At 41.2% G+C, this 27,165-nt stretch overlaps 1 protein-coding gene across 1 annotated transcript; it reads left to right on the top strand.

The window, feature by feature from the left end:
• The first annotated feature begins 18,747 nt into the window (after nucleotides 1-18,747).
• Nucleotides 18,748-20,265, top strand: LOC141812286 (28 kDa ribonucleoprotein, chloroplastic-like). The gene is made up of 3 exons (XM_074700333.1): nucleotides 18,748-19,273; nucleotides 19,384-19,482; nucleotides 19,873-20,265. Exons 1-3 carry the CDS (start codon nucleotides 18,887-18,889, stop codon nucleotides 20,263-20,265), a joined length of 879 nt encoding a protein of 292 aa, XP_074556434.1. The 5' UTR covers nucleotides 18,748-18,886.
• Nucleotides 20,266-27,165: the final 6,900 nt, after the last annotated feature.

The raw sequence follows: 27,165 nt of genomic DNA on the forward strand, positions 1-27,165 counted from the left end.
GTATGCTAACACCATATCGTTAGATACTAATCATAAATATCGATGGGAATGATGGCATCATAGTGGGATGTTGTTGGCACATCTTGCAATATCTATTAATAATATTTCCCTCCTTGACATGGCTCCTCTCTATCATTCTCTAAGAGTATCCTCCCAGACATTGCCCCTCTCTTAGTCACTAGCTTCCTTGACCGGGATCCTCTCCCTTATTGCCCTAACTATGACCTTCATTCTACAAAGAGTCTTTCTTCATCCATGTGGTGTTTTGTTCCCCTCATGTTGAATGAGCTCCAATGCACCTTGTTGTTTCTTTCTAAATTTCCTTTATATGCATCGTAATAGTGTCTTCTCTATCGGTATGCCATTGTGAGGGCACTAACTACTATTGTGTCGTTGTCATTGTAAATCTAGGCACAACATTGCATTTCCTTCTGCAATTGAGAGCTAAGGTTGTCCTCCCATAGTTGTCGTGACTAATTAAGGTAGTTGCTATCTTCATATTAAGGGCTTGTCAATAAGATTCTTCAAAAACTAAGAACTTCTTGTGAGATCATTAAAGTCAAGTCCATATATGATGCGTAAAAGCTATCGAAAAGAATCCATTTATTTATTGAGAATAATTTATTTTCTTGAGCAAGAAGAGTTAGGGACTCGAAAACCTTAGCTTATACAATTTGTACATGATAATAAGATGCTAGCAAAATAGCATTGCCACATTAAGTAAAATAAAACTACTAAGTTAGATTTCAAAAACTATGCCTCATCGTGTATGAACCTTTTTCTTTCTTTGAGTACGACTCATTTGGCTATATGATTTTGTTGGATCCTTGATCCAACATTGATCTTATATATTACAGTCGATCATATTAGTTTAAGCCCAATTAAAAATGATCAACCAAGGTTTGAGTTGAGTTTTAATGTCTCTGATAGAGTATGACCCTTTAATGTGTAGAGACCTAAAAGGTTAACTCCATAAATAGTGGTTATGGCCTTCACATCACACGGAGAGAATACTGGAGGAGTCTTCGAAGGAATCGTATTGAGCTAGAAGGCCAACCGCACGACTCTAAAATTGTATTAACTATTATGGATTCAAGTATGCTTCTACATATTTCTCTGTTAATTATTAATCATCAAATGTGAATGATCTAGGTTTATGCGTGATGGTTTTCACAATAAGGATAATTTTATTCTAACAATTGGTATCAGAGCACTCATGTTTAATCATTAATAATTGTGTGTAGATTTGATTATGAGTTTATTATTATAGAATTAATTTTGTTGTTTTTGCATATATGCAATTTGATAATATTTGATGTCCCTCCAAATTCCTAAAGCATTCTTACATGGAAAATATGTGCACGTTTCTTCTTGGGCGTGGCAAGAGTTTGCAACTTCCAATTTTAATTGTATACACAAATAACTACCTGTGTAATCGGGAAGTCGTGACTAGTTAGGATCAATCAATTAATACATTAGGATCAATCGACTGCTAGATTAAAAATTGGATAGTAAGTTTAGTAGCTTTAGTGGCCTAGTTGACTGACGTCCACAAATCGACCATAGTAAATTTATTGGCGCAGTTGACTAATATCCACAATTAATTGGTTATAATAAGTTTAACAGTCGATTGGTACAGTCGACTATTCATATATTAGTCAATTGTTTGTGAAGGCACAATTGACTACGAATAATTTGATTAATTAAAGTGATATCAAATATAATTTTTAAATTTAAATATTAGTATGTTTATATATTTTTTGAGATAAATTAATTGAGACAATATAACACCAAAGTGGTCCCTCTTGTGGAAATTAATTTATTTTAAAATATAAAAAGTTGTATATTTACAACTTATTTAAGTATTTAACCGGCTCAAAGAAAGGTTAATATTTAACAAAATTGCAAATACACTTGTGGCAATAATACGTGATGATTATCTAGCATTACATGTGAGTAATAAATCGGCTTTTATCCAAAAATGAAATATTAATGGACTATTTAGTATCTTGAGATGAGTTTACCTTTATTTGAAAGTTACTATTATTTTTGAAAGTTACTATTATTATTCTTATTTTGAGACTTATGTGAGTCTGTTTATTTGTTTGTTATTTTCTTTCAGCTTATCAATAATCTTGCTAATATTACTGTCAACATTAATTTCATTCCTATGCTAAATGGCACTAACTTCAAGTCATGGCAAGAGAACCTCTTGATAAAAAAAATGATAAATCTCAAGTCTCATGGACTCAATCTTTGAGGGTGGCCGGTCCGGTCCCATTGAAGTTTTCCACCGACCATCAGGGTAAATAGGGAAGCGCATACGACGGCCAATCCAGATGCCCAGCATCCTTTGATTGTGTTCCCCATTTGAAAGAAAATTCTTGCAAATACGCCGTAGTTAGAGATCAAATCACAGGTCCCTGGGTCACAACCTGGATGTCCTACCGTTGCACCATTGCCCCGGGGACAAGAGAACCTCTTGATAGTTCTTGAAGTCATGGATCTCAACCTTGCATTAAGGACTGATTCTCCTCCACCTCTTACGAACAAGAATACCTTTGATACCACAAGGGAGTTGGAAAAGTGAGAGGTGTCAAACCACATGTGTATGATGATCATGAAGAAAACCATTATGGAATCTTTCGGGGGTACGATACTTGATAAGATAATTAAGGCTAAGGAGTTTCTTTCTGAAATTGAGAAGGGATTTGCCAAGAATGAAAAGGTTTAAATAAGTACACTCTTAACAAGACTAATTTCAATAAAGTATAAGGGTAAGGGCAATATTAGGGAGTATTTTATGAAAATGTCTCATTTTGCTTCCAAGTTAAAAGCACTTAAAGCTAGAACTCATAGAGGACTTACTAGTGCATCTAGTTTTGATATCTCTTCTGGCACAATTTAGCCAATTTAAGGTGAGCTAAAATTGCCAAAAAGAAACTTGGTCTCTGAATGAACTCATCTCACACTGTATCCAAGAAGAGGAAACGTTAAAGCAAGATAAGATTGAGAGTGTTCACCTAGCGTCAACCCCTAAAAATAGGAACAAACATAACAAAAGGAAAAAGGATATAGAAGCTACAGATACAATGCTCCAGAAGAAACAACCAAAGAGGTCGAATGCACTAGAAGGTAATGATTGTCACTTTTGTAGAGTTGAGCATTATAAGAAGCAATGCACCAACTATCATGCTTAGTGTGCCAAGAAAGATGTGCTTCTTAATTTAATTTATTTTAAGGTTAATTTAAATTCCATGCCTACACATACTTGGTGGATAGATTCTGGTATAACAACTCACGTCAATGTGTCTATTTAGGGTTGCTTCCATTATTGAAAGTCAAGTGATGGTGAAAGATACATCTATGTGGGTGACAGGAAGACAATTCAACTTGAAGCAATTGGGAAATTTAAATTATTATTGAATACTAGTTTTTATTTGAATCTTTATGAGACATGTATTATACCGTCTTTTAGACCTAATTTGATTTCTATTTTTTACTTTGGACAAATTTGGTTATTTTGTTCATTTGGGAATATAAAATTTAGTTTGTTTCGTGATTCAAAATTGGTCAAAACTATTGGTGCTTTAAATCAGTCCCAGGGTTTCAATGTTTGACAATATATCATTGTCTAGTCAGTTTGACCAAAGGTAATCCAAAGATGACTTAATATTTGAATGTGAGTGAAGTCTAGTCAAGTCAAAGTTGACCAAATGACTAGCAAAGAGAAGTCTAGTTAGGTTAAAGTTTGATTGGATGACTACCAAGGAAAAGTCCTAACTGGAGGTTAGGAAAAGGATGAGAAGTCTACTGAATTACTAATCTTAACTAAAGGTTAGGCAAGGGAAAGTCTAAACAAGTCAAGGGTGATCGGATGCATGGCAAGGTTGAGTAGTTTACCAAGTGATTAGCAAGTTTAAGCAGGTCAAGGTGACTGGGTGCCTATCAAAGGGAAATCCTAGGGGAGAACCACTCTAGGTGGCATGAAGCCTAATAGGTCAGGTAGACCTACAGGAGCGGGGGCTTGATCCTAAGGGAGTAATCCTTAAGTGGTAAAGTCTTGGAAGAATGAATTCCAAGTAAGCTTAATAGATCAGACATATAGGATAAGTCTTAGGTAAGCTTATTAGGTTATAGATTTATAGAATTAGGCAATGATTGCATAGTTGAATTGTATGTTTGTCTTGTAGGAATCTAGAGAAGGAAGCAAGATGGAAAGCAGATGAAGGCAACCAGATGTAGTCAAACCAAGTCTAGGGTGAACCAGACTAGACTCCGGTCGAACCGGATCCTAGCTAGTTCGATAGACTGATCCCAAGCATTAGTAGATCGTTCAGGTCCGAGTAATCGAGTTTGAGTTCATAGCCAGATCGATGATGTGACACCTGGTTCAGTAGTATAGACTAATCTCAAGGATCAATAAAATGATAAACTTGATAAGACCATATCATATATTGCGAAGAGCTCAATCTTGTAGAACTGGTGAGAGCGCTAGAGCGCTAGAGGCACAGCTTCTTCTCCGGTAGGTCAGCGACCACCAATGCCCGGGAGGAGCAAAGGGAGGTCAACGATGCTCATAATCCGGAAGCCAGAAACAATAGGCAAGCCGACCATCAGGGTTTCGGCGATCATCCACACGAAGAAGCAGACAACAACGGAGGCAGAAGCATAAAGCAGAGCACTAGTGCGCTAGTTTCTCTCGGTCGGCAACCAAAGCAATTCGAGAGGAAGAAGGAGAATGGAGCAAAGCAATGGCCACCAGCTAGGGTTTTCTATGCCAGTGCCTCTCCGACGAGCAGCAAAGAGTGGCGATGATCGGCTCACCACAGCGCCACGCGCGTGCTCTCCAGTAACTCCCTCACGGGCACGGGAGAAGTGGACAGCGGCACAACCCAGGAGGAAGAAGATAGGCACTGGATTTGCCGTGCTCGGCCTTCTCCTCCACGCAGTCGGTGATGCTCGCGCGAGCGAGTAGCAGTAGTCGGTGCCACGCTCGAGAGAAAACCACGCGAAGAAGAAGACAACAGCGGAGGCAGAAGCACAAAGTAGAGCACCGGTGCTTTAGTTTCTCTTGATCGGCAACATGGAGCATAGCAATTCGAGAGGAAGAAGGAGATGGCCGCCGGCTAGGGTTTTCTGTGCCAGTGCCTCTCTGGTGAGCAGCGAAGAGTGGCGATGATCGGCTCACCACAACGCCACGCGCGTGCTCTCCAGCGACTCCCTCGCGGGCACGGGAGAAGTGGATAGCGGCCCAACTCGGGAGGAAGAAGATAGGCACTGGATTTGCCGTGCTTAGCCTTCTCCTCCCCATAGTCGGCGACGCTCGCGCGAGCGGGTAGCAGCAACCGGTGTCATGCTCAAAAGAAAACCACGCGATGAAGAAGACAACAACAAAGGCAGAAGCACAAAGCAGAGCATCGATGCTCTGGTTTCTCTCAGTCTAAGAATCCAATTCTCAAACTCGTTTTAAGTCCTTCAGAGAATTTGTAGAGCGTGTGACCCAATAGGTTCCCGATTATGTTGGTCATCCTTAATTAATCGTTAATCATAGAACGATCATAAGTGGCACCTAGTAGTACATCATGATTCCCAATTGACCAAAAAATCAACGATTGATTTTAGAACAATTCTAAACCCTTCAATAGCTCCAATTAGACATGTCTCATTCCTTTCACCATTTTATACCCTCTTGGTTCAAGACATGGTCTATGTGTCGGTCCCCACTAGGCTGACTACGTCACACCTAGCCCAAGCTGCTTTCTTGTCCTGTGGATTCAAGTTACTTGTACATGTGTCCAAGAATACCGTACTCTTAATATGTAATACTTTGGTCAAAGACTTTTAGTAACAATCTCGACAAGCGACCACAGGGTATACGTCTCCTTTTTCAAGGAGTGGTGAATCATCTGTGGGCTATTCAAACACCTTCGGGCACTTCAACTTATACCCAATCATCTCGGGTCCACACCTCCTCGGAGATGTTTACTTAAGATGTCAAAGTATAAGTCTCCATGACCAAGATAACTTGAATACCGCAAGTCAAAGGAAACTTGCACTTAAGCTACACTGAAATCTTCATTGACATTTATATCAAACTATATGAAGTCTCAAGGCAGGTCACTCCAATGAACTAATTACCTTTAATTAGCATCCACGTTTAACTCTCAACATCCAATGTCTCAAGCTGTGAGATCGACTGCTTGGTTAACCAAGGAGTCTAAACGTGCTAGTCTCGACAGAATCGATGACGTCCATGTTCATCAATTCCTCGACTAGGGATAATTTCAATACATTCATAATTGCACATGTAGAGATGCTCACGAGTTGTGATCCAATCATAAATTCTCTCATGCTATGAATCGTATTGCAGACATTCAGTATTTGAGTTTAAGATCCAATCAAATACATATGGAATGTGCACTCAAATAGTGAATTACTATTTATCCAATAAATAGTATAACCGTAAGGCGATTGCCTTAGGACACCTCTCAAATCTAACACAATGATGACTTGAATCCATGTCTTTCCACCGAGCTTATTGTGCCTCTTCTACATTTACATATTTAACAGCCCGGCTTAGCAATGCATCGAAGTTTTCTAGCGATTTTTTTTATAAGCAATCTAAAAAAGTCTCCTTCCAGCAACTCCTGTGAGAAGGCGCTCACAAGGACATCAAACTCAGCTGAGGGTACTTCTTCGGCTACCTAATTGAAGCGATGCATGTATTCTTTAAGACTTTCCCGAGGCTTCTACTTGATGGTGAAGAGATCCATGGGTGTCTTGTAGTATGTTCTGCTGGTGACAAAGTGTCGCAGGAAGGAGGCCTTGAAATCTGTGAAGGTTTGAATGGAGGTGGTGGGGAGTCGACTGAACCAACTTTGGGTTGATCCGCCCAACGTGGTCAGGAAAACATGACACTTGATGTCATCGGTGTACTGGTGTAGTAGGGCCACATTCTAGAGTCACCCTATGTGGTCTTCTGGGTCAGTAGCTCCAGTGTAGTCCGCAAGTTGAGGAGTTCGAAAATGCTTGAGCAGCTCTTCTTCCAGGACACATTGAGTAAAAGGTGAGCTCTCAGGTTTGCTTGTTTCTCCCAGCCAGAGTCCTTTGCCCTTGGTCGGATCCCTAGGGGGTTTCACCCGTCACAGACTCCATAGACATACCTTCTTTAGCTCTTTGAAATGGCGCCGTGAGGCGAGCTTGCGACATCTCTGCTGGCGACTGTTGTCTCCAAATAGGGATTTGTGGCACTTCGGCAAACCTAGTCGATATCCTGGATTGTGATGTCAGGGCTCTGGACTGATTCTGTGAGGCCGCTGAACAACAGCCACCACGATCCGATTAAACTCTTCATGGATCATGGTGATGATGGCAGGTCTACCAAGGTCATCCATCAGGGAATCTCGATTCGGGATTAAATTTTTCCACAAACGGTGTCAAATATATTCCTGCTCGAGATCATCGCCGGATGAGTCATCGGACACTTGGCTAGTTTGTTGACTCGCCAAGGTAGTACCCACAACCAGTTGAGGAGGACGTTGGGTTCGAACGTGCCAATGAGTGCTGGGCTGCAAGGAGAAAGACAAGAGTGAGAACGGAGTCCAGGGGTGCCCTGGCTCAACCGCTCCGACGCTCAAGTCAGGTCGTCATAGGATAGGGAAGCACGAAAATGAAGAATTAAGAGTGTTCTTGGTCAAGTGTGCGTTCCTGCACCCGCGAGAGGTGGGGTCGTTACATAGAATTACGAGAGAGAAAGGCATCAATGAAGATTTTGTTAGAGGATATGTCCTATTGCTAGTAAGGAGAGTATCCATCAACGGAGATCCTATCAGAGGGGTGTCCCATCGGTGGAGATCCTATCTGAGTAGATCTCCCATCTTAGGGAAGGAGAATATGCCATCGCGCTGCCGTAATGAAGGATCTTATCACCCATTTCTGATACGGTCCAGACTACACATCATCATGTCACATTAAAGCGTTAGGTAGGCTACCCAAAATATCCTAACGACCTGATGAGATGAATGAGCTAGTGAAGAGAGCCACACCAGTTGAGCACAAAGTAGGGCATTGGGTAGGACGCTGAATAGGGGGAGCTCGGGCGACAAAGAGAGCCCAGGCCGAGACCACCCGAGATGAGACTCGAGATCAAGATGCGGCCTGATACACCTGAGGGGAGACTCAATGGGATGACCTAGACTTGGAGCTTGGAGTCGGGTGTGGGACCGATCGTCGAGTCGAGTCTTGGATCTCGAGCTGCACCAGTTGCTGATTCGGATATTGGATCCCAATCTATGTCGGTTGCCGAGTCGGATATTGGATCTCGATCTGCGCCGGTTGCTAAGTCGTGTCTCTGGTAACCTAATTAGGGCTTGAGTGCGGGATTCCAAAGCGGTGCTAGAATGTGAGACCAAGCCAATCAACCCTAGAGTCCAGTCCTCTGTTCAACGCAATATTGATTCCGTTGTTTGACTACAAACACTGAAATCAATAGTCTAAAACTTATTGATTCGAAAGAATACCAAGAGATAAAAAAATAAATAGCATTGCTGAAAATATTATTAAATTAAAAAATCATCTTCCTAACATTAACTAAATAATAATTTATATAGACCCAAAACCTTAACTGTAAAAGAAAGAAAAAATCCTAATAGAAAGAAAAAAATTTTAACGGATTCGAAATCTTAAAATCCTAAACAGATTAAAATTCTCAAATATAAAAAAATAAAAATTTTCAAAACTACTCTAACTATCAAAAATTCTAAAAATTATTTAAAAATAATTATAAAAATATTTAGATTCTCTTGCATCAATCCCTTCAGATTGAAAAAAACTCATCCTCAAATTTGAAATAGTATTAGGTGGTCTTCTAAAAGGAAGATCATCTGGCATCAAATTAATAAAATCTACTAATAATTATTGGACATTGTGCTTCCTCTTGAACTCCTACATAAAATGGTTTACCATCCTTCGAGTGGTTTACAATGTTGGCTTACTGCCCTCCAAAGAATGTGTGATAGACTTTGTTGCTTTACCATTGCCGGACTTCCAAATGCAAATCCACTATCTATTAGATCCTTGAAGTCGTAACGGAATTAGATTATTTTCTTCCATCTCCACGTGTTCAACCCAAATCACCTTAGAATATCCATTTGCCATTTCATCGATCAAACATTCAGAAGGAAGTCTCTTTGATTGAGAAAAAATTGTGAGTTAATAATCCACTAACACATCAGCATTCACCCACATGCCTTGTTGAATTTGTTGGCAACAACTTAAGAAGAAGAATTCACGAGTAGAAACAAATGGTGAAAGAATTTGTAGCTCCTCGTACTTCTTATGTAAAAAGGTGGAATCTGTCATCCCAACAGCTCCACACAGTCGGTCCCACGATCATCTGTGAGGAGGTAAATCGAAAAGCTGTAATTGACCACGACGGAGGAGGATATTGTCTCGGCTTCGTCGAGATTCGAACCCTTGCCCTCTTCTGCAACTAGCTCCTCATACCTCAATTCCATATGAAAGGACTTCAATGGTCCTTGCTTTTGAAATAATTGTCAGAAAAAACTCTGCCGACTTAGCTTACTTGTGTCCATGAACATATCGATCAATGTCGTAGCATCTGTTGGACAATCTTTGCCGGAGAGATTAATTCTTTGCTGAATTAAAATTACAAGACAATTCAACTTATCTTGTAGAGATGACTTGAACTGATAATTTCAAGCTGCCAGCAGGGGCTGGTGTTTTCCCGATCACCGGTGCTGAGTCAACCAAATGGCTGAGTCATCGATTTTCGAGAGGGCCGAGTGGTCAAGTCGCCGACTGCCGAGACGCCAAGTGCCGAGACGCCGAGTGCTAAGACGCCGAGTGGCCGAGACGTCGAGTGCCAAGATGCCGAGTGCTGAGACGCCGAGTGCCAAGACGCCGAGTGCCAAGTGGCGAGTGGTCGAGTGTGCCGAGACGCCAGCAAGTGGCCGAGTGTCGAGACATCGAGTGGCGAGTGGATGATGTCGAGGCCTGCGTTCAACGCAGTTTCCTTAAAACAGATTCGTCCCCTCCGGCGGTGTTTAGAGGTCACAACGGACGTTTATTTCTCAGGATACAACTACAGAACCGCGCTGACCACCAAGCACAGGCAGATCGTGGCAAACTGAGATAGTATCTGAACGCTATCATGGGATTCTGTCAAGCCGATAGAAAAACTTGACAGAGAGAAAGAAAGATGGGGTTGTAGGTGGATTTGCTTAGCTTTTTGGATTGTTCTCTTTGCTCAAGACTTGGAGTCTTATATAGAGTTTTTCATCTATATATTGCATTCATGCATCCATATGTTCATGCATTCAACTTGCATCCATACGCACTACATTGGCATTTATGTATGCATTAGTTGCATACTTATTATTTGAGCAAAAAGAAAATATTTTCAAGTGGCAAAATATTGGTCATTCTGTTGGACAAATTTTGCCCTGATCGGTCCGGCATTCGACGCACGCAGGTCGCGCTCGCACACGAGTCGCCTTGCGGGTAGTGCAATCCGGGCCCTAGATTTGCACCCTCCTGCGCACCCACGTGTGAGAGAGAGCCTCTCTCCATGCATTTGTTCACAACATCAATGCTTGTGACACAATATAAACCAACAACTATGCCTTGAAACTTCCAATGTGGGACTATATTCTCATTCACAAAGGAGCTTCCTCCTTCCACCACCTTTTATTTCCATTCAAATTTCCAACAGCATCAACTCAATTCAAACATCTGGAAACTTGAGTTGATGGCTTGACCTTTTAAACATCCTGTCATATATCTCAAGTTGAAGTATTTCCCTCCCATTACTTCCTAACTTCACCCACAAGGACAAGGGTCCATCCACTTGCACAAGCCTGATAACTTCCTCCATCGCGTTATTTGCAATGTCCATCGATCATAAGGGGCTTTTCAAGATCATCAATAATGCTCGCGTGATATGCATATGGAAAAGAAGAAGGGTTTTGCAATAGAAGATCAAGGTCAAGGGAAGAGCTTATCCCTGAATTAATGTAATAGCTAGCCGTCAGATAAGTCCAATGATGAGATGGATACTGATTGTACTGGTCCAAGGTGCCTCGACGCTATACTAGAGACACGATCAAGCTCATCCTTCAACTTCAAGTTCTCCATCCTCAGCTTCTCGTTCGAGTGTGGACACAACTTGAACATCAATTCGAGGTCCTGAAGCTACCGCGGGGTGTGTTGGTGGTATCATTTTTTTTGTGTGAGACAATAACATCGTGGTCGTCGTCGGAGTCCATCCTTTCGCACTTACAGTTACCGTTATATGTTGACAAGATGCATATCGCGACATTGTTGGTCGTCCCACATCTGACTCCGGGCATCCCAGGGAACAACTTCGACGAGCTATGTGTCGCCTCTATGGTGAGACTGTTCATCATTGTTCCGGCTGAATGCCGTGGACGGTCAAACCACCAGTCAATGAATAATCCAACGTGTGCGACTTCCTAGCGGAGCTCGAGGGAGAGGATGATGAGAACCAGCCAATGGAGAAGAAGAAGAAGAACCCTAAACCTGAAATGCACTTCAACAGGAGGTGAGAATGGTGTCGGGGAGTCCCGGCAGGCCACTCCAACAGTCAAGTTAGTATTCCATCTAAGGAAAAATGAAAATATAGAAGAAGAAGAAGAAGAAGAGTTTAGAAAGTTGAACCAGCCAACGGAGAAGAAGAAGAAGAAAACCCCTTGGGAAGAAGAGGAAGAACCCCTTTGTTTGCTAGAGCCCCCCCCCCCCATTATGTAAGTGTATGAGGAGACCATATCTGACGGATGTCCATTCCTTCTGTTTCTTTTTGGCATTATGTGTAGAAAAAAAGGGTTCAAGGACATCAGATCTGACAACTTCATAAATGCTTTTTATGTTGTCATGTGTCTTGAGAACATGCGCAGCTTGTTCATGAATCCACAAAAGATAAATATTGACACTAGTCTATTTGACTAGTACTGCCAAGTCAGCCATAGGCATGACTTTCGTTTGACTCTTGACCTCCATCCAAAAAGGAACCACGTCATCCATTGCCCTTGCATCACAAGCCTATCCTCCAAGTCTAGTCAAAGGAGACATAGTCCGACTGACTGGACTATGTTTAATGATTCAACCGTCTCGCTCTCCATATTGGTGCTGAGATCCTAAACTGCTGAAATGGTTGAGAGGCTGAGGTGAGGTGCTGAGATGAGATGTTAGGACGAGATGAGATGACCGAGATGACCGAGATGGCCGAGAGACTTAGATAAGTGGCTGAGTGACTTGGATGATAGACCTACCTACTTTGTCTAATCCAATAATAGGGGAATGCTTGTGGCTATATCTGATGGTTATTGAAGGGGAGGTCAGATTGGTATTCCTTCGCTAGGAAAAAGCATTGTAACAACAATATTATTTCACTAGTCATCTCTTGAAGTATGTTGAGAATCGATACAGCACCCGAGATTGGTTATAGAACTCTTCCTAACTGCTCGATGACTCCGTCCTTACTTCCTCTCTCATCCTTTTACCGTGATGACCAACATTGCTCTAGGGTATATCATAGCCAATCCAAAAGCCTCGAGTAAGTTAATCAAATGGGCAACTAAGCTCAGCTATACAATATTTAGTACCAGCCTAGGACAACAATCAAAGCCCAAACTTTAACAAACTTTCTAGTAAAAACTTCTATGGAGGAGGAAGAGGAAGTATGGAAGGTTTTTGTGGATGGTTCAACAACAAAGTAGGGTAGTGGAGTTGAGAGTTTGTTGGTCTCACCACAAGGAGATGAGATGTGAATCGCTATATAACTCAATTTCAAGACCTCCAACAATGAGATCAAGTATGAAGCTTTATTGGCTGATCTACGAGAGATCAAACATGTGAGAGCAGTAAAGGTCATCATTCACTCAGACTCTTAGTTGACAGCACAACGACTAGAGGGAGCATATGATATCAAGAATGGTTGATATGCAAGTACATCAGGGTTTATGACAAGATGAAGATCAAGTTCTAAGAGGTGGTGTTGCGAAAGGTACCTCAGGAAGAAAATAAGAAAGCAGATGAATTAGGTCGGATGGCTAGTGCACTTTCTAGTTGGACAATGGAAGATATACTTGTCTAAGTAGAGCTAGTAACCCCATGAGACTATTCAAGGTGATTCAGCCAACTAATGAGAAGTAATCATTTCATTTCTCAAGTAAAAAAGAACTTCTAGAAAATCCTAAGCGGGCATACAACATAAAGCGAAAGGCTACTAGTTTCGGCTTGGTCAGAAAGAGCATGTATAAGAGAGCTTTCTGCCATGAGCTCTGAGAAAGTTAAGTATGTGATGTAAGAGATACACAAGGGCAATTGTGAAAGCCTGTTGGAGGGAAGATTTTGGCTTGAAAAGTATTACAAACAAGATATTTCTAGTCAACCTTACAAAGGGATGAAACACATCTTATATCCACCTGCCTAAATTGCCAGAAGCACCAATAAATAACTCAACATCCAACCGAGTTCTTGAAGACCTAGTCCTACTCTTGTCCCTTCGACCAATGGGGCATGGACATCATGGGTCCCTTCCCGATAGGATCGAGCCAAAAGAAGTTTCTTTTGTTGGTAGTTGACTCTTCTGCAAATGGATTGAGACAAAACCTTTAGCTCGGTTACAAAGGGCAATACTAAAGTTCCTTTGGAAGACATCATTTGCAAGTATGGAATTCCTCGTAAGTTTGTTTCTGATAATAGGAGGTAGTTTCAGGGGCAGAAACTCTAAGAAGGATGCCAAAAGCTCAGCATATGACTGTCATTTACCTTAGTGTCTTACCTGCAGAGCAATGGTCAAGCCAACGTAATTAACAAGGAGTTGGTCTAAGGTCTCAAGATCAAGCTCGATTATATTTGAAGAAGTTGGGTGGAAGAATTGTTGAGCATTCTTTGGTCCTACCATATGATTCCTTGGGAAGGGACAAGGATGATTCCTTTCTATTTGGTCTATGGTGGGAAGGTAATAGTTTCTATAGAGATTGGAATGGCGTCTGTCTGAGTTAGTGCTTATGATGAAGTGAATGAAGAAAGGTGACTGCTTGAATTGAACCTCACAGCAGAGACAAGGAATAGGGTTGCAGCCCGTCTCAGGGCATATACGCAGCGAATGTATCAAGCTTACAACCAGAAGATCATCCCTCATTCTTCTGAAGTGGATGATTTCGTATGGAAGAAGATACAGCACGTAGGCAAAGTAGGAAAGCTGGAATCCTAGTGGAAAGGACCTTATCAGGTGTGTTATAAGCTTAGCTTAGTAACTTACTACCTGCAAGATTAAAAAGGAAAGCAACTTGAGCGCCCTTAGACCACTTTCCATCTTCGACCTTATCACAGCTAGGTGTCGGGTACTTTATAATCTTATTTTCCATTTCAGTGATCAAAGGCAAGTCAAGTTGGGTCAATTGACAATTTAGTCTTGTATAATTTTTGTAATCACATCTCTTAATAAAAAATCACTTTTGGAAAAGAGTTTGTTGTCTTTGTAAGGTCTTGTTTCCTCTGTCAGGGACAGAGTGGTCAAGATATTTTCTCTATCCGAGATAGAGTCGCCACTTAAACTTTTTTGTCAGATACAGAGTCACCACTAGCATTTCCTCTCTTGAAGACAGAGTCACCACTTAAACTCCTGTATCATGAACAAAGTCACTACTAATATTTCTTCTATCTGGGACAGAATCACTACTTAAGCTCCTCTGTCAGGAACAATTGCTACCAATATTTTCTCTATCTAGAATAGAGTCGCCACTTAGACTCCTCTGTCAAGAACGAGTTGCCACCAATATTTTCTTTATCCGAGATAGAGTTGTCACTTAATTTCCTTTGCCTGAGAAAGAGTGGTCACTCTCTATCTCCACCACCTTGGGAAAGGTTGTGATTTCCCATTTAATTGTATTTGTCTCCTTTTTAATATATGAGTCGTATTTCTTCTCTTCGACTCGTTATTCCTTTATTAACATAGGACATTTAGTCTTATTTGAGCTTATTATCAAGTCACTCAAACATATGAAGTTCAGAAAGGAGTCAAACCTCATTTGCATTATATCATAATTCTATTACAAAAAGACCTACTTGGAGACATGGAAAATCCAATAAGGAAGAAGAAGTTAATTAATCAACTTGTCCTTGGGAATGTTGTCCAAGATCTTTTGGGGATCTAAGAAGTCGGTTGAAATTCCCTCAGGAAGAAAGTCAACCTCCTGGAACTATTGAATGGTCTCATCAAAGCCCTGCTTGAAGAGGAAGGCATATCAAGCACCCAAAAGATCAAAGAACTCGAGAGACTCTAGGAAAGTCTTCTTTCTGTTCGCCTAACATCCTTCCTTACTAGTCTTGTAGTTGGCTAGTTCCTCCTTGAGGCATTCCACCTCGGCCATCAACAGCTCGTTCTTGCCTTTCTCTATTGCATCCCTCATCTTGGCCTCCTGGTGGAGGCCTTCAGAGTCCTCCAAGCTACCCTAGAGTTGGGAGATCTGCTTGAAGTAGGAGGTGACATCAACCTTATATGAGGTGACATCAACCTTAGTTGCCTCTAACTCTTTGGTTCAACTCTCTAGTTGAGCTAGTACTTGGCTACCTTGGCTCGCATGATGTAGAGGTCTTCATTTATGCATGGGAGTTGAGTCATAATGTTCTAAGACTAAATGAACTTATTGACAAGGGAGCAGTATTACCTTGATGCTAGTGCTAGCCATTTCATCCGCTAGAGCTGCTCGAGAAAGGCGCTTCATCACTTCCACTTCAATAGCCTGGATGTTGTCTAGGAGGCTACAAAGGGGGCTAGAGAATGAACTTAGCAAGGGAGTCTACGTTAAGAGGTAATGCCTGATTTATGGGAAGAGCTCAGGGTGAGGATGGTTGTGTAGGAGTTAGTGGACTAGGAGAACGATGGGGATGAGATGACGAAAGTGGAAGAGGACTGGGACTTGGAGAGTACCGAGAAGAACTCAGCTCAGAATGGTACTTTAGGCAACGACTTCTCTTGCGGGGGTGCAGATGTTCCTCGAACTTGGTCAAGGAGATGGCTTAAGGAATCAGCAAAGGCCGAGAACTTGGCTCTACTGTATAACTTAGCTCGATAATAGTGACTTTAAGAGCAAGAGTCGAGACTTGAGCCCTCAACCACTTCATGTGCTTATTCAAAGAGGCGTGCCACACCTTTTCAGCTGCAAAAGAAAGGAATGAAGAATCAATTAGTCCTCATAGAAGAAAGATAGATTTCCAACTAAGTACCTCGGGAGGGGGCGAACTTAGTCTCCACTGGGCTCAACCCAAAGTAAAAGAGCAAATCTTCCTTGAGAAGAAGAGTGACGTCGAAGTGAAGATCTTCCAGGATGTTGATGACCTCTCAATAAAATAGATTGTCCTTAAACCAGCCTAGGTCAGGATGAGGAGGAAGCTTGATCTACTAGGAAGTTAGCAGGTGTAGGAAAAGGTAGGTCGGATAAATAAATAATGTGTCTTTTAATACTTATGGGAGGTGTGGTCCTGTTCCAGAAATTGGGAAGGAGGATGAGCTATGAAATAGAAGACTCCGACCTCACTAAAAGAAGTAATGGAAGATAGTTGAGGTGAGGAGAATATGATATAAGTGAAAACCCATGATGACTTTATAAAGGTGTCAGAAGGACTGGGGGCAGCTGTTGAAGAGGAATATGAAAGTAAAAGAAAACTGTCTTGAAGGAAGGAGGAATGGGAAACGAAGCTCGTCGACTATCTGATCATAAAAGAAGGAGCTATAGCCAGCGAGCAGCAAATGGGGGCATTAGGAAGAGTTGGGAATATGGATGTGATGGTCAAAATGTGTGCTGAAGGTGGCATGGAGAGCTGAATTTTTTATCATTATATAGGTCGATTGAACTGTGTCGAATCAGAAAGGAGAGGTCATGGTGAATCAAAAAAAGGAACACAAAAGATACATATTTTGAAGAAGATTGTCGATAGAAGATGAAAGCTTGGGGAGAACAGAAGTCCAAAAGCACAAGATTGAGAGAAGAGAGAAGACGACGACTATAGAATAGTGAATGGTGTTAATCAAAAGTGTCTTAGCCCTATTAAAGGGCGTAACAGTTGCAGGGAACCATTAGATCCAAGGCAAAAGCATAGGCTACTTAGCTGCACTCTTGGATGGAACCAACCCAGATCAACACAACCCTCGAGATCCTTGATGCCAAACACCGATCAATTGCTAATGCGACACCCACGTGCATGGCAAAGGATCCGTGGGTTCCTGAGGCAAATCGCCAGCAATATAGGCATTTTGTTTCTCAAGGAGAAGATGTGATGACTTACAAGTCAGAAGACTTGGCAAATTACTAAAGTGAAGTAATGTGATGAGGTTGTTTCAATCCTCGAGGAGGGCATGCCACGTTGACTCTGATGTCAAGGGCTGCAAAGTCGCTGATGCAGCCACTGCCTAATCAGTCAGACTACTTCCTTCTTCGACTAGACTTGGAGAGAGGTTTATGATGTAGAGGAGATAACAAGTGCCACGTGGCAGGTCCATGACTTAGTCAACATGACTCTTGATCAGTCCGACTCAAGACGGAACTCGAGTCAAGGCGACCTATCTCACGGCGAACCCAAGTCGAGTTGGATCAACTCTTCTAAGTTCAACTCAAGTCAAACCGACATATGTCCGAGTTCAAGCCCGATCAGCCATATCCCGAATCGAATGCGATGCAGCAATTACAATAAGCACCCATTACAAAAGGTCACGCCTTTTGGTGAAAAGAAAAAAGGCATGTCCCTTGGCAACTCGAGCTACTTTTCCTCTCCCTATATAAGGTAAATAGTGATAGTATTTGAGGTATGTGAGATTACTATTTTTCACTTCTTTATTGTCTTTACTCTCTAAATCTCTTTCATAATTTGACTTGAACATTAAGGGGGTTTCACTAAAGTCCATATTGGTCTCCCTTCTAATCTTTTTCTAATCCTTACAGTTATCGTCGCTAGAGACCTTTGCTAGAGTCTTTTCCTTACTTTGTCAGACAAAAGTTGACCCAACATAAATCAACTCAACAATAACTGACTCGATAGAAGTCGATCCGACAGAAGCCGACATAAGAAAAATCTTACTTGGCGCTCATCCAACTACTAAAAGAGTTCGACCGCGGATACATCAAAGAGTCAACCCATCCCTAGATCTCAACCGGATCATTAGTCAATTAGAGATGCTAGTCGACTAATGAATCAATATGACAAAGGGTTTAAGCAAATAGATTGATTATGTTCCAAATGCAATTTCAATTGACTGAAGGCTAGATTGGCTAGTTGACTATTTTGAGCCATTAGCTTCCAATGTTATATTTGGCACACTAGTCAAGTAGAGGGATTATCCAATTGGTGTCATGTGACTAAAATAGAGCCATTAGATTGCTTATTATATAAGATATTGCACAAAAATACTCCCTCAACTCTTATAAATGAGTTCTTAAAGAGTTCAAAGATGGACAAATTTATTGTTTAGAGTAAATTTGAGTAAAGTTACTATAATACAATTAGATAAGAATATTTTAAAAATATAGAATATCCTTTTAATATTGTTAAATAAAACATCTTTGATTATAAAAAAATGGTGTTTTTTAGGTTTCACTCATAAAATTTGATTTACATGGAAAAAGAATTTAGGATATTTATCATTTCATTCTGGACCTTAAATAGCCACCTCTCTTTCTCTTTCTTCTCTCCTGACGACGACCTCCTTATCCATTGGCTCATATCTCACTCGAGGGCAATTCCGTCAAATCACACTGCGCATATTCCCGGCCGCCGCCCTCCTCCTCGTCTTAGCGCTCGTCTCCGTCCAACGGGAAGCTCAGCCGCCGCTGAGCTCCAGCAAATGGCCACGACGGCGGCTGCTGGCTTCTTCTCCGGCCCTCTCCACGCCAACAAAGCCAAATCGCTCTCCTCGCTTAGACTTTCCACTTCCATTCATGCGCCTCTCGGGATCTCCGGTCTCCGCTCGATCTCTCCACTCTCTCTCTGCATCCTCACCTCGAAGAACCCGGCCCACCGAGGCGGCTGTTCCCGCTGCTCCGTGGCCCAAAATGCTTTATTGGAGAAGGAGAAGGAGAAGGAGGAGGGGGAGGAGATAGAGCTTTCGACAGCCGCGGAGGGGAACACTGAGACGCGGCGGAAGCTTTATGTGACCAACTTTCCGTGGGACATGTCCGCCCCCCAGATCGAGGAGCTGTTCGCCCAGTGCGGCACTGTAAAGGGCGTCGAGGTACCGTCTCTACTCCGCCCTTTTTTTTTTTTTTTTTTTTTTGCTTCATACGTTGGATTGTCGCCATTGGTAGCTGTATAAAGTCACTCGTCTTGGTTGATCGAGTACAGATAATTAAGCAGAAGAATGGATCGACTAGGGGCTACGGTTTCGTCACGATGGCCTCCGGAGAGGAGGCACGAGCAGCTGTGGAAAAATTGGATTCATATGTAAGGAGAAAGATCACATTTGGATTGGCCTCTTTTGTTCTTATTTATCTCTGTACTGGAATTAGGGTTTTGCTATGCAATGTGAATTTCGTGCCCTTTCATGCTTTGCATCCCCTCTATTGGAATGTCCTATTCTGCTTTCATAGTAAAATTCAAATATCTTTGTGTTTTTGTCTGTTCTTAATCATACATATGAGTTTACACCAAATGGTTAACCATTGAAAATATTTGGTAAACATAGTGAAGGGAAGCTTTTTCATGTTTGTAGATGTTATTTTGTCCACTTTGTATGGTCAAGCAAAATAACTTGATGTATTCAAAGAACCTCTTATACATCTTATCGAATGAATTATGCCTTATTTAGTTGCTGATTGCTTCATTTATTTCCAGGAATTACAAGGCAGAATAATCAGGGTACAGTTTGCAAAGCGTTTTAGGAAACCGCCGCCACCTCCTCCACCAGGTTTTGTCCCTAGAGCACCTGTTCACAAGATCTATGTATCAAATCTCGCTTGGAAAGCCAGGTCATCCAACTTGAAAGAGTTATTCTCTGAGAAATTCAATCCCCTCTCGGCAAGAGTAGTTTTTGAAAACCCAAGTGGGCGGTCTGCTGGATATGGTTTTGTTGGTTTTGCCACAAAAGAGGAAGCAGAAGCAGCTATTTCTGAGCTGGATGGAAAGGTAATGAAGATCAAGTCTTCACTCCAACTTTTGCTTTTTGACATGATATTTGACATTAAGATCTATTTTGATCTTCTCAGAGGGAAGGGATGGGGGATTTAGTATGTTGCCATCTCTACATTCTAAGTGAATATCTACTGATAAACGATTTGATTCATTCTTAAATTTTAGATGCAGGTGATCCTTTAGTCTTTACCAAAATCTTAAGCAATTAATTGATCATGCTATATAGAAGTTGCATTTCCATTAGACGATCATTTAGTAATATCAAGGTGAACTCATGTGCTTGCTAGTGTTACTATTTGCCACACATAAGCCACTAGAACCATTCCCAATACCTTCATTTATTGTATTAGCTTTCAAAACAAACTGATTTTCATATGCAGTTGCCAAATGTGTAGAAAGTTCAAATAGCTTAATGTTTCTCCTTCCTTCCTATGATTTTGCAGGGTAACAATCTATTGTCTCCTATCTTTTTGTACTATAACTTAGTAGATGTCTGTACATTTCTTCTTCTTCTTTTTTTTTTTTTTTTGTAACTTCCTCTACTCGTTACCATGTGTGCCTTTTGAAGTCTGCAATCTTCTTGTAGGCTAATTGAGATCTTTGATCTTCCACAAACCCTTCCTAAAGCTGTTGTCATGTCGACTTAGATCCTGAATCTTAGCTTATGGTTGTTTAGGCTTGTTAGGATCAAAGATCTTTCATGGTATATTTCCCCAGGTGTAAGCTTATGTGATCTTCAATCTTCCTTGGCTTATTGCCCTGCAGACCTTGCCAAGATCTTAATATTTTTCGGTATCATTTCACATAGGCCTATCAAGATGTTCAAGAGGAAATCTGACCTACTTTTGCTCCAATTCAGGATAAAGCATGAACTCAACTCTAAGGCACGATACAAAGCATGATTGGTAGTAAAGGGCTTCAGTCAGAGGAAAGGAGTTGATTTTAATGAGATTTTCTCTCCGGTTGTGAAGATGTCATCCATTCGAGTTGTGATGGGTTTAGCTGTCAGCCTTGACTTGGAGATTGAGCAAATGGATGTCAAGACTGTCTTTCTTCATGGTGACTTGCACGAAGAGATTTACATGGAGCAACCTGAAGGTTTCATAGTAAAAGGAAAAGAAGAGTTTGTGTGCAAGCTCAACAAAAGTCTCTACGGTTTGAAACAAGCCCCAAGGCAATGGTATATGAAATTTGAGTCCTTTATGGGAGAGCATGGCTACACCAGAACCAATACAGACCATTGTGTCTTCTTTCAGAGGTTTGGTGATAATGACTTAATTATTCTTCTGTTATATGTAGATGATATGCTCCTTGTTGGCAAGAATATTTCACGCATTAATCAGTTGAAGAAGCAATTGAACAAGTCTTTTGCTATGAAAGACTTAGGTCCTGCAGAACAGATTCTTGCCATGAGAATTATCAGAAGAAGAGAAGAGAAGAAGATCTTCTTATCACAAGAGAGGTATATTCACAAAGTGTTGGAAAGGTTCAATATTGGAAATGCTAAAGCAGTAAGTTCTCCCTTTCCTTCTGGTGTTAAGTTGAGCCACGATCATTGTCCTTCTTCTGAGGAGCATAGACAGTACATGCAAAAGGTTCCTTATAGCTCTGCGGTTGGTAGTTTGATGTATGCGATGGTGTGCACGAGACCTGATATAGCGCATGCCATTAGCGTGGTGAGTCGATTCTTATCTGATCCTGGAAAAGAGCATTGGAATGTGGTGAAATGGATTATGAGGTATTTGCGTGGTACCGCACACTATGGTATATGCTTCGGAGGTGGTGAGCCAAAGTTAATTGGCTATGCAGATGCAGATATGGCTAGAGATATTGATACTCGTAAGTCAACATCAGGTTATCTGATTACCTTTGCAGGGGGAGCTGTTTCTTGGCAATCTAGGCTTCAGAAATGTGTTGCACTATCTACCACCGAGGCGGAATTCATTGCTGCCACGGAAGCGTGCAAAGAACTATTGTGGTTGAAGAATTTTCTCCAAGAGCTTGGATTCAATCAAGAACGGTACGTCCTCTTTTGTGATAATCAAAGTGCTATATATCTTGCGAAGAATTCAACTTTCCATGCGAAGTCGAAGCATATAGATATGAGATATCATTGGATTCGAGATGTTGTGAATTATAAGGCGGTGCATATTGAGAAGATTCACACCGATGATAATGGATCGGATATGATGACGAAGGCGCTTTCAAGAGAAAGGATTATTGCTTGTCGTCAAGTCGCCGGTGTTTCGGCGAGCTCCTCCACATAGTTGAGAGGGGGAGATTTGTTGGGTTGGTCTCTCCTATGTGAGAGCGGCCCAAGCCCGTGTTTCTTTACACGGATGAAGCCCAAGCCCTCATCTATATTAAGGGGTCATCTAGGGTTATCTTCGGAGGATAAGAGAGAAAAACGCAGCCAAGCAAATCAGCCGAAAAACAGATTTCGTCGCAGTTCTGTTTCAGCCTGCGCGACGTTCACTTAACTGGGCGTTGCCGCCAATTGCACCGTTGGATCTTCCTGAAATTTTGAGAGAGTATTCACAACTTGAGGTTCTTCATTCTGAACGGTGGAGATCGTCATTGGAGTCTTCTAGCTGGTGATTTCGTCCCTGTTTCGAAACTGTCAGATTCGGTATTCTTGATTTTAACTTCTTCTATTTGCGTTGTTAAGCGTATGATTACCAAGACGAGTTCTTGATGTTACGCTGAGTAGAAGAAGAAGTTTATGTGCTGGTTGTTGGTGGCTAGAGAAGAACACTTGTGTACCCACTTCTTTGTTGATTTAGTGGAAGTTTTTGGTGGTGCCTCAGGCCGTGGTTTTACTCCTCACATTGAGGAGGTTTCCACGTTAAATCGCGGTGTTGATTCTTGTCTTTGATTGTTTATTTTCGCTGTGAAAATTTTATTATAGTCTTAAGAAAGTCATTCGACGAATTCTGGGGTGTGTTAGTTCGTGTAGATAGATAGGGCTATTTTTGTCATTCGTCATGTTGTCTTTCAGTATATATATTTCCCTATGCTATGTATTATTCTTTAGACGATTTACATCTTTAATAAAACCCTAGCCGTTTCTTTTCTTTATCTATGGTTTTCTGTTTATGTTAATATGGTATCAGAGCGCAAGGTTCTTCTCAATTTGTTCCGTCTATCACCTATTCCTGGTTGATTCTTCTTCCTTCCCCGGATTGTTATATTCCTCTATTTAGCATAGTCTGGTTGCTATTTGCTATATTCTGTTATTGTTATTGCTTATCAAATATGGCTGGCGAAAAGGATGATTCACTTCAATCAATTAGTGCACAACTGAATGGACAGAATTATTCTTATTGGAGTTACGTTATGAAAAATTTTTTAAAAGGCAAAAGAATGTGGGGCTATATTGATGGAACTTCTGTTAAGCCCCAAGATGCAAAAGAGTTGGAAAATTGGGAAGTAAACAACTCAAAAATCATTACTTGGATCAACAATTCTGTTTCACAATCAATAGGGATGCAACTTGCAAAATATGAGAAGGCTAAGGATGTGTGGGATCATTTAAAAAGGTTGTATGTTCAATCTAATTTTGCAAAGCAGTATCAGTTAGAGAATGATATTCGGGCTCTTAAACAAAATCACATGAGCATTCAGGAATTCTATTCAGCCATGTCTAATTTGTGGGATCAACTAGCTCTTAATGAACCTGTAGATTTGCAGGCGCTCCAAACGTTTACTGACTATAGAGAGCAACAACGTTTGGTTCAGTTTTTAATGGCCCTACGAGATGATTTTGAAGGACTTCGTGGGACAATCTTACATCGTCATCCTCTTCCAAGTGTTGATGATGTGGTCAATGAGTTATTGGCAGAAGAGATTCGACTTAAGTCCACCTCTGGTTCTGATAAAGGAATTCTCCCTGCTCATCAATCAGTGTTTGCTGCTCCTTTTAACAAAAATAAGTCTCAAGGAAAGGTTGGTCATGATGAATGCAGTTATTGCAAGGAGAAAGGTCATTGGAAAGCACAATGTCCAAAATTATTGAAGTCACAGAAACATTTTAACCAGTTCAACCAAAAGAATTTTAAAGCTCCATCATCAAATATTGTTGCTGCTCCTGGTACTGGACACCCATCTACTCCTGAGACTACCTCCCAAGTAGTTGATCTTGCAGAACAGTTCCAAAAATTTCTTGCTACTCAGTCACATGCCATGTCTGCTTCCTCCCTTAAAGGTTTGCATTCCTCTAGCTCGTCAGGTATATCTTCTCCCATATGGATTCTTGATTCTGGAGCATCCCATCATATGTCATATGATTCAAAGTGTTTTGTGTCTCTGAATCCTGCCTCTTCTATATCTGTCATGACTGCTGATGGCACTCCAATGCCATTAGTAGGCACTGGATCTGTCTCCACATCAAATTTATCGTTTTCAGATGTTTACTATATTCCTAAGCTCACTTTGAATCTTGCCTCTGTTGGTCAGTTATGTGATTCTGGTTACTCAGTTTTGTTCTCTTCAACTACTTGTTCTGTGCAGGATCCACAATCCGGGAGGCTGATTGGGACAGGCCGTAGATTGGGGGGACTTTACATGTTGGATGAGCTGAAAGTTCCAGATGTTGTTGCTTCCACTGTTGACTTGTCATCTTTTCCTTTAAACTTAGCATCATCTCGTTTCTATTTATGGCATTCTCGTCTTGGACATGTTTCTTCTTCTAGATTAAGATATTTAGCTTCTAGTGGAGTTTTGGGAAAGTTGCAAGCCAGTGATATTTCTCATTGTTGTGGTTGCAAACTTGCTAAATTTTCTGCTTTACCTTTTAGTAAAAGTGTTTCGAGTTCTAGTGCCCCTTTTGATTTGGTTCATTCTGATGTGTGGGGTCCATCACCTGTTCCTACTAAAGGCGGTTCTCGATATTATGTATCTTTTATTGATGATCATACTCGTTATTGTTGGGTTTATCTTATGAAACATCGATCTGAATTTTTTGATATTTATCAGATGTTTCGTGCTTTAGTTAAAACTCAACATAATGCAGTTATTAAATGCTTTCGATGTGATTTGGGTGGGGAATACACTTCTAATAAATTTTCTCTGTTACTTGCTTCTGATGGTACTCTTCATCAGACTTCTTGTACTGACACTCCTCAACAAAATGGAATTGCTGAAAGAAAGCACCGTCATATTGTTGAAACTGCTCGTTCCCTTCTATTGTCTGCTTCAGTTCCACGTGAGTTCTGGGGTGAAGCTGTTCTTACTGCTGTCCATGCCATTAACAGAATTCCATCCTCTGTTATCTCAGGTCTTTGTCCCTTTCAAAAGTTGTATGGTTGTGTTCCTGATTATTCCTTCTTGAAGGTATTTGGTTCTACTTGCTTTGTTCTCCGTCCACAAGTAGAACGTAGTAAATTGTCTCCTCGTTCTGCAATATGTGTTTTTCTTGGTTATGGGGATGGTCAGAAAGGTTATCGTTGTTATGATCCTTCAAGTCAAAAACTTTATGTTTCTCGTCATGTTGTTTTTCTTGAACACATACCATTTTACTCACTCTCTTCTGATTCTCATCGTCCTACAAGGTCTGATCTTCTTTGTATTGATCCTTTTTCCATGGATGATGACAATTCCAATAACTCCGATGTTGAGAATTGCAGGGTTGACATTGAAGCTCCTACGGCCTCCCAAGAACCTCCTGTGGTTGTTGATCCTCCCCCTCCTCGTTACCCTGCACGTGTTCGTAAGTCCACTCAATTGCCAGATTTTGTTTACTCCACTTACTCTACTTCCTTTGTTTCTTTTCTCACTTCCATACATAATTTGTCTGAGCCATCTTCCTATAAAGAGGCTATTCTTGATCCTCTTTGGCAGCAGGCCATGGCTGAGGAACTTTCTGCCTTGCACAAAACAGATACTTGGGACCTGGTACCTCTTCCACCAGGAAAACATGCTATTGGATCTCGGTGGGTATACAAAATTAAAACCAAGTCTGATGGGTCAGTTGAGCGTTATAAAGCTCGTCTTGTTGCTAAAGGATTCTCACAACAATATGGTATGGATTATGAAGAAACATTTGCTCCAGTTGCCAAGATGACTACCATTCGTACTCTTATTGCAGTTGCATCTGTTCGTCAGTGGGATATTTTTCAGATGGATGTCAAAAATGCGTTCTTAAATGGTGATCTTCATGAGGAGGTTTACATGGTACCTCCATCAGGTGTTTCTCATAATCCAGGGGAGGTGTGTAAGTTAAAGAGGTCTCTTTATGGTCTCAAACAAGCTCCACGGGCTTGGTTTGAGAAATTTTCCAATGTGATTACATCTCTTGGCTTCCATTCTAGTAATCACGACTCTGCTTTATTTCTAAAGGTTACTTCTCATGGTCGTATCATACTCTCTTTATATGTTGATGACATGATTATCACAGGAGATGATGTTGATGGGATTGCAGAGTTAAAATTACGGTTAGCACAACAGTTTGAGATGAAGGATTTAGGTCCTCTCCGCTATTTCTTGGGGATTGAAGTTGCTTATTCTCCTAGAGGTTATCTTCTTTCTCAATCTAAGTATATTGCCAACATTCTTGAGCAAGCTCGTCTCTCTGATACTCGAGCAGTTGACACCCCTCTTGAGGTTAATGCAAAATATGTCTCCTCCGATGGTGTTCCTTTATCTGATCCCACTCTATATCGTACGTTGGTTGGCAACTTGGTGTATCTCACCATTACTAGACCTGATATTGCTTATGCTGTACATATTGTCAGTCAATTTGTTGTCTCTCCTACTACAGTGCATTGGGCAGCTGTTCTTCGCATTCTTCGATATCTTCGAGGCACTCAATTTCAGGGTCTTCTCTTTCCCTCATCCTCTTCCTTGGAGCTGCATGCTTACTCTGATGCTGATTGGGCTGGTGACCCTACTGATCGTAAGTCTACCACAGGGTTTTGCATTTTCCTAGGAGACTCTCTTATCTCTTGGAAGAGCAAGAAGCAAGACATTGTCTCCCGTTCCTCTACAGAAGCTGAGTAT

The sequence above is a fragment of the Curcuma longa genome, chromosome 18, assembly GCF_044706935.1.
Source record: "Curcuma longa cultivar G26 ecotype Majalengka, Jawa Barat chromosome 18, ITB_CL_G26_1.1, whole genome shotgun sequence".
Lineage (NCBI taxonomy): Eukaryota > Viridiplantae > Streptophyta > Magnoliopsida > Zingiberales > Zingiberaceae > Curcuma > Curcuma longa.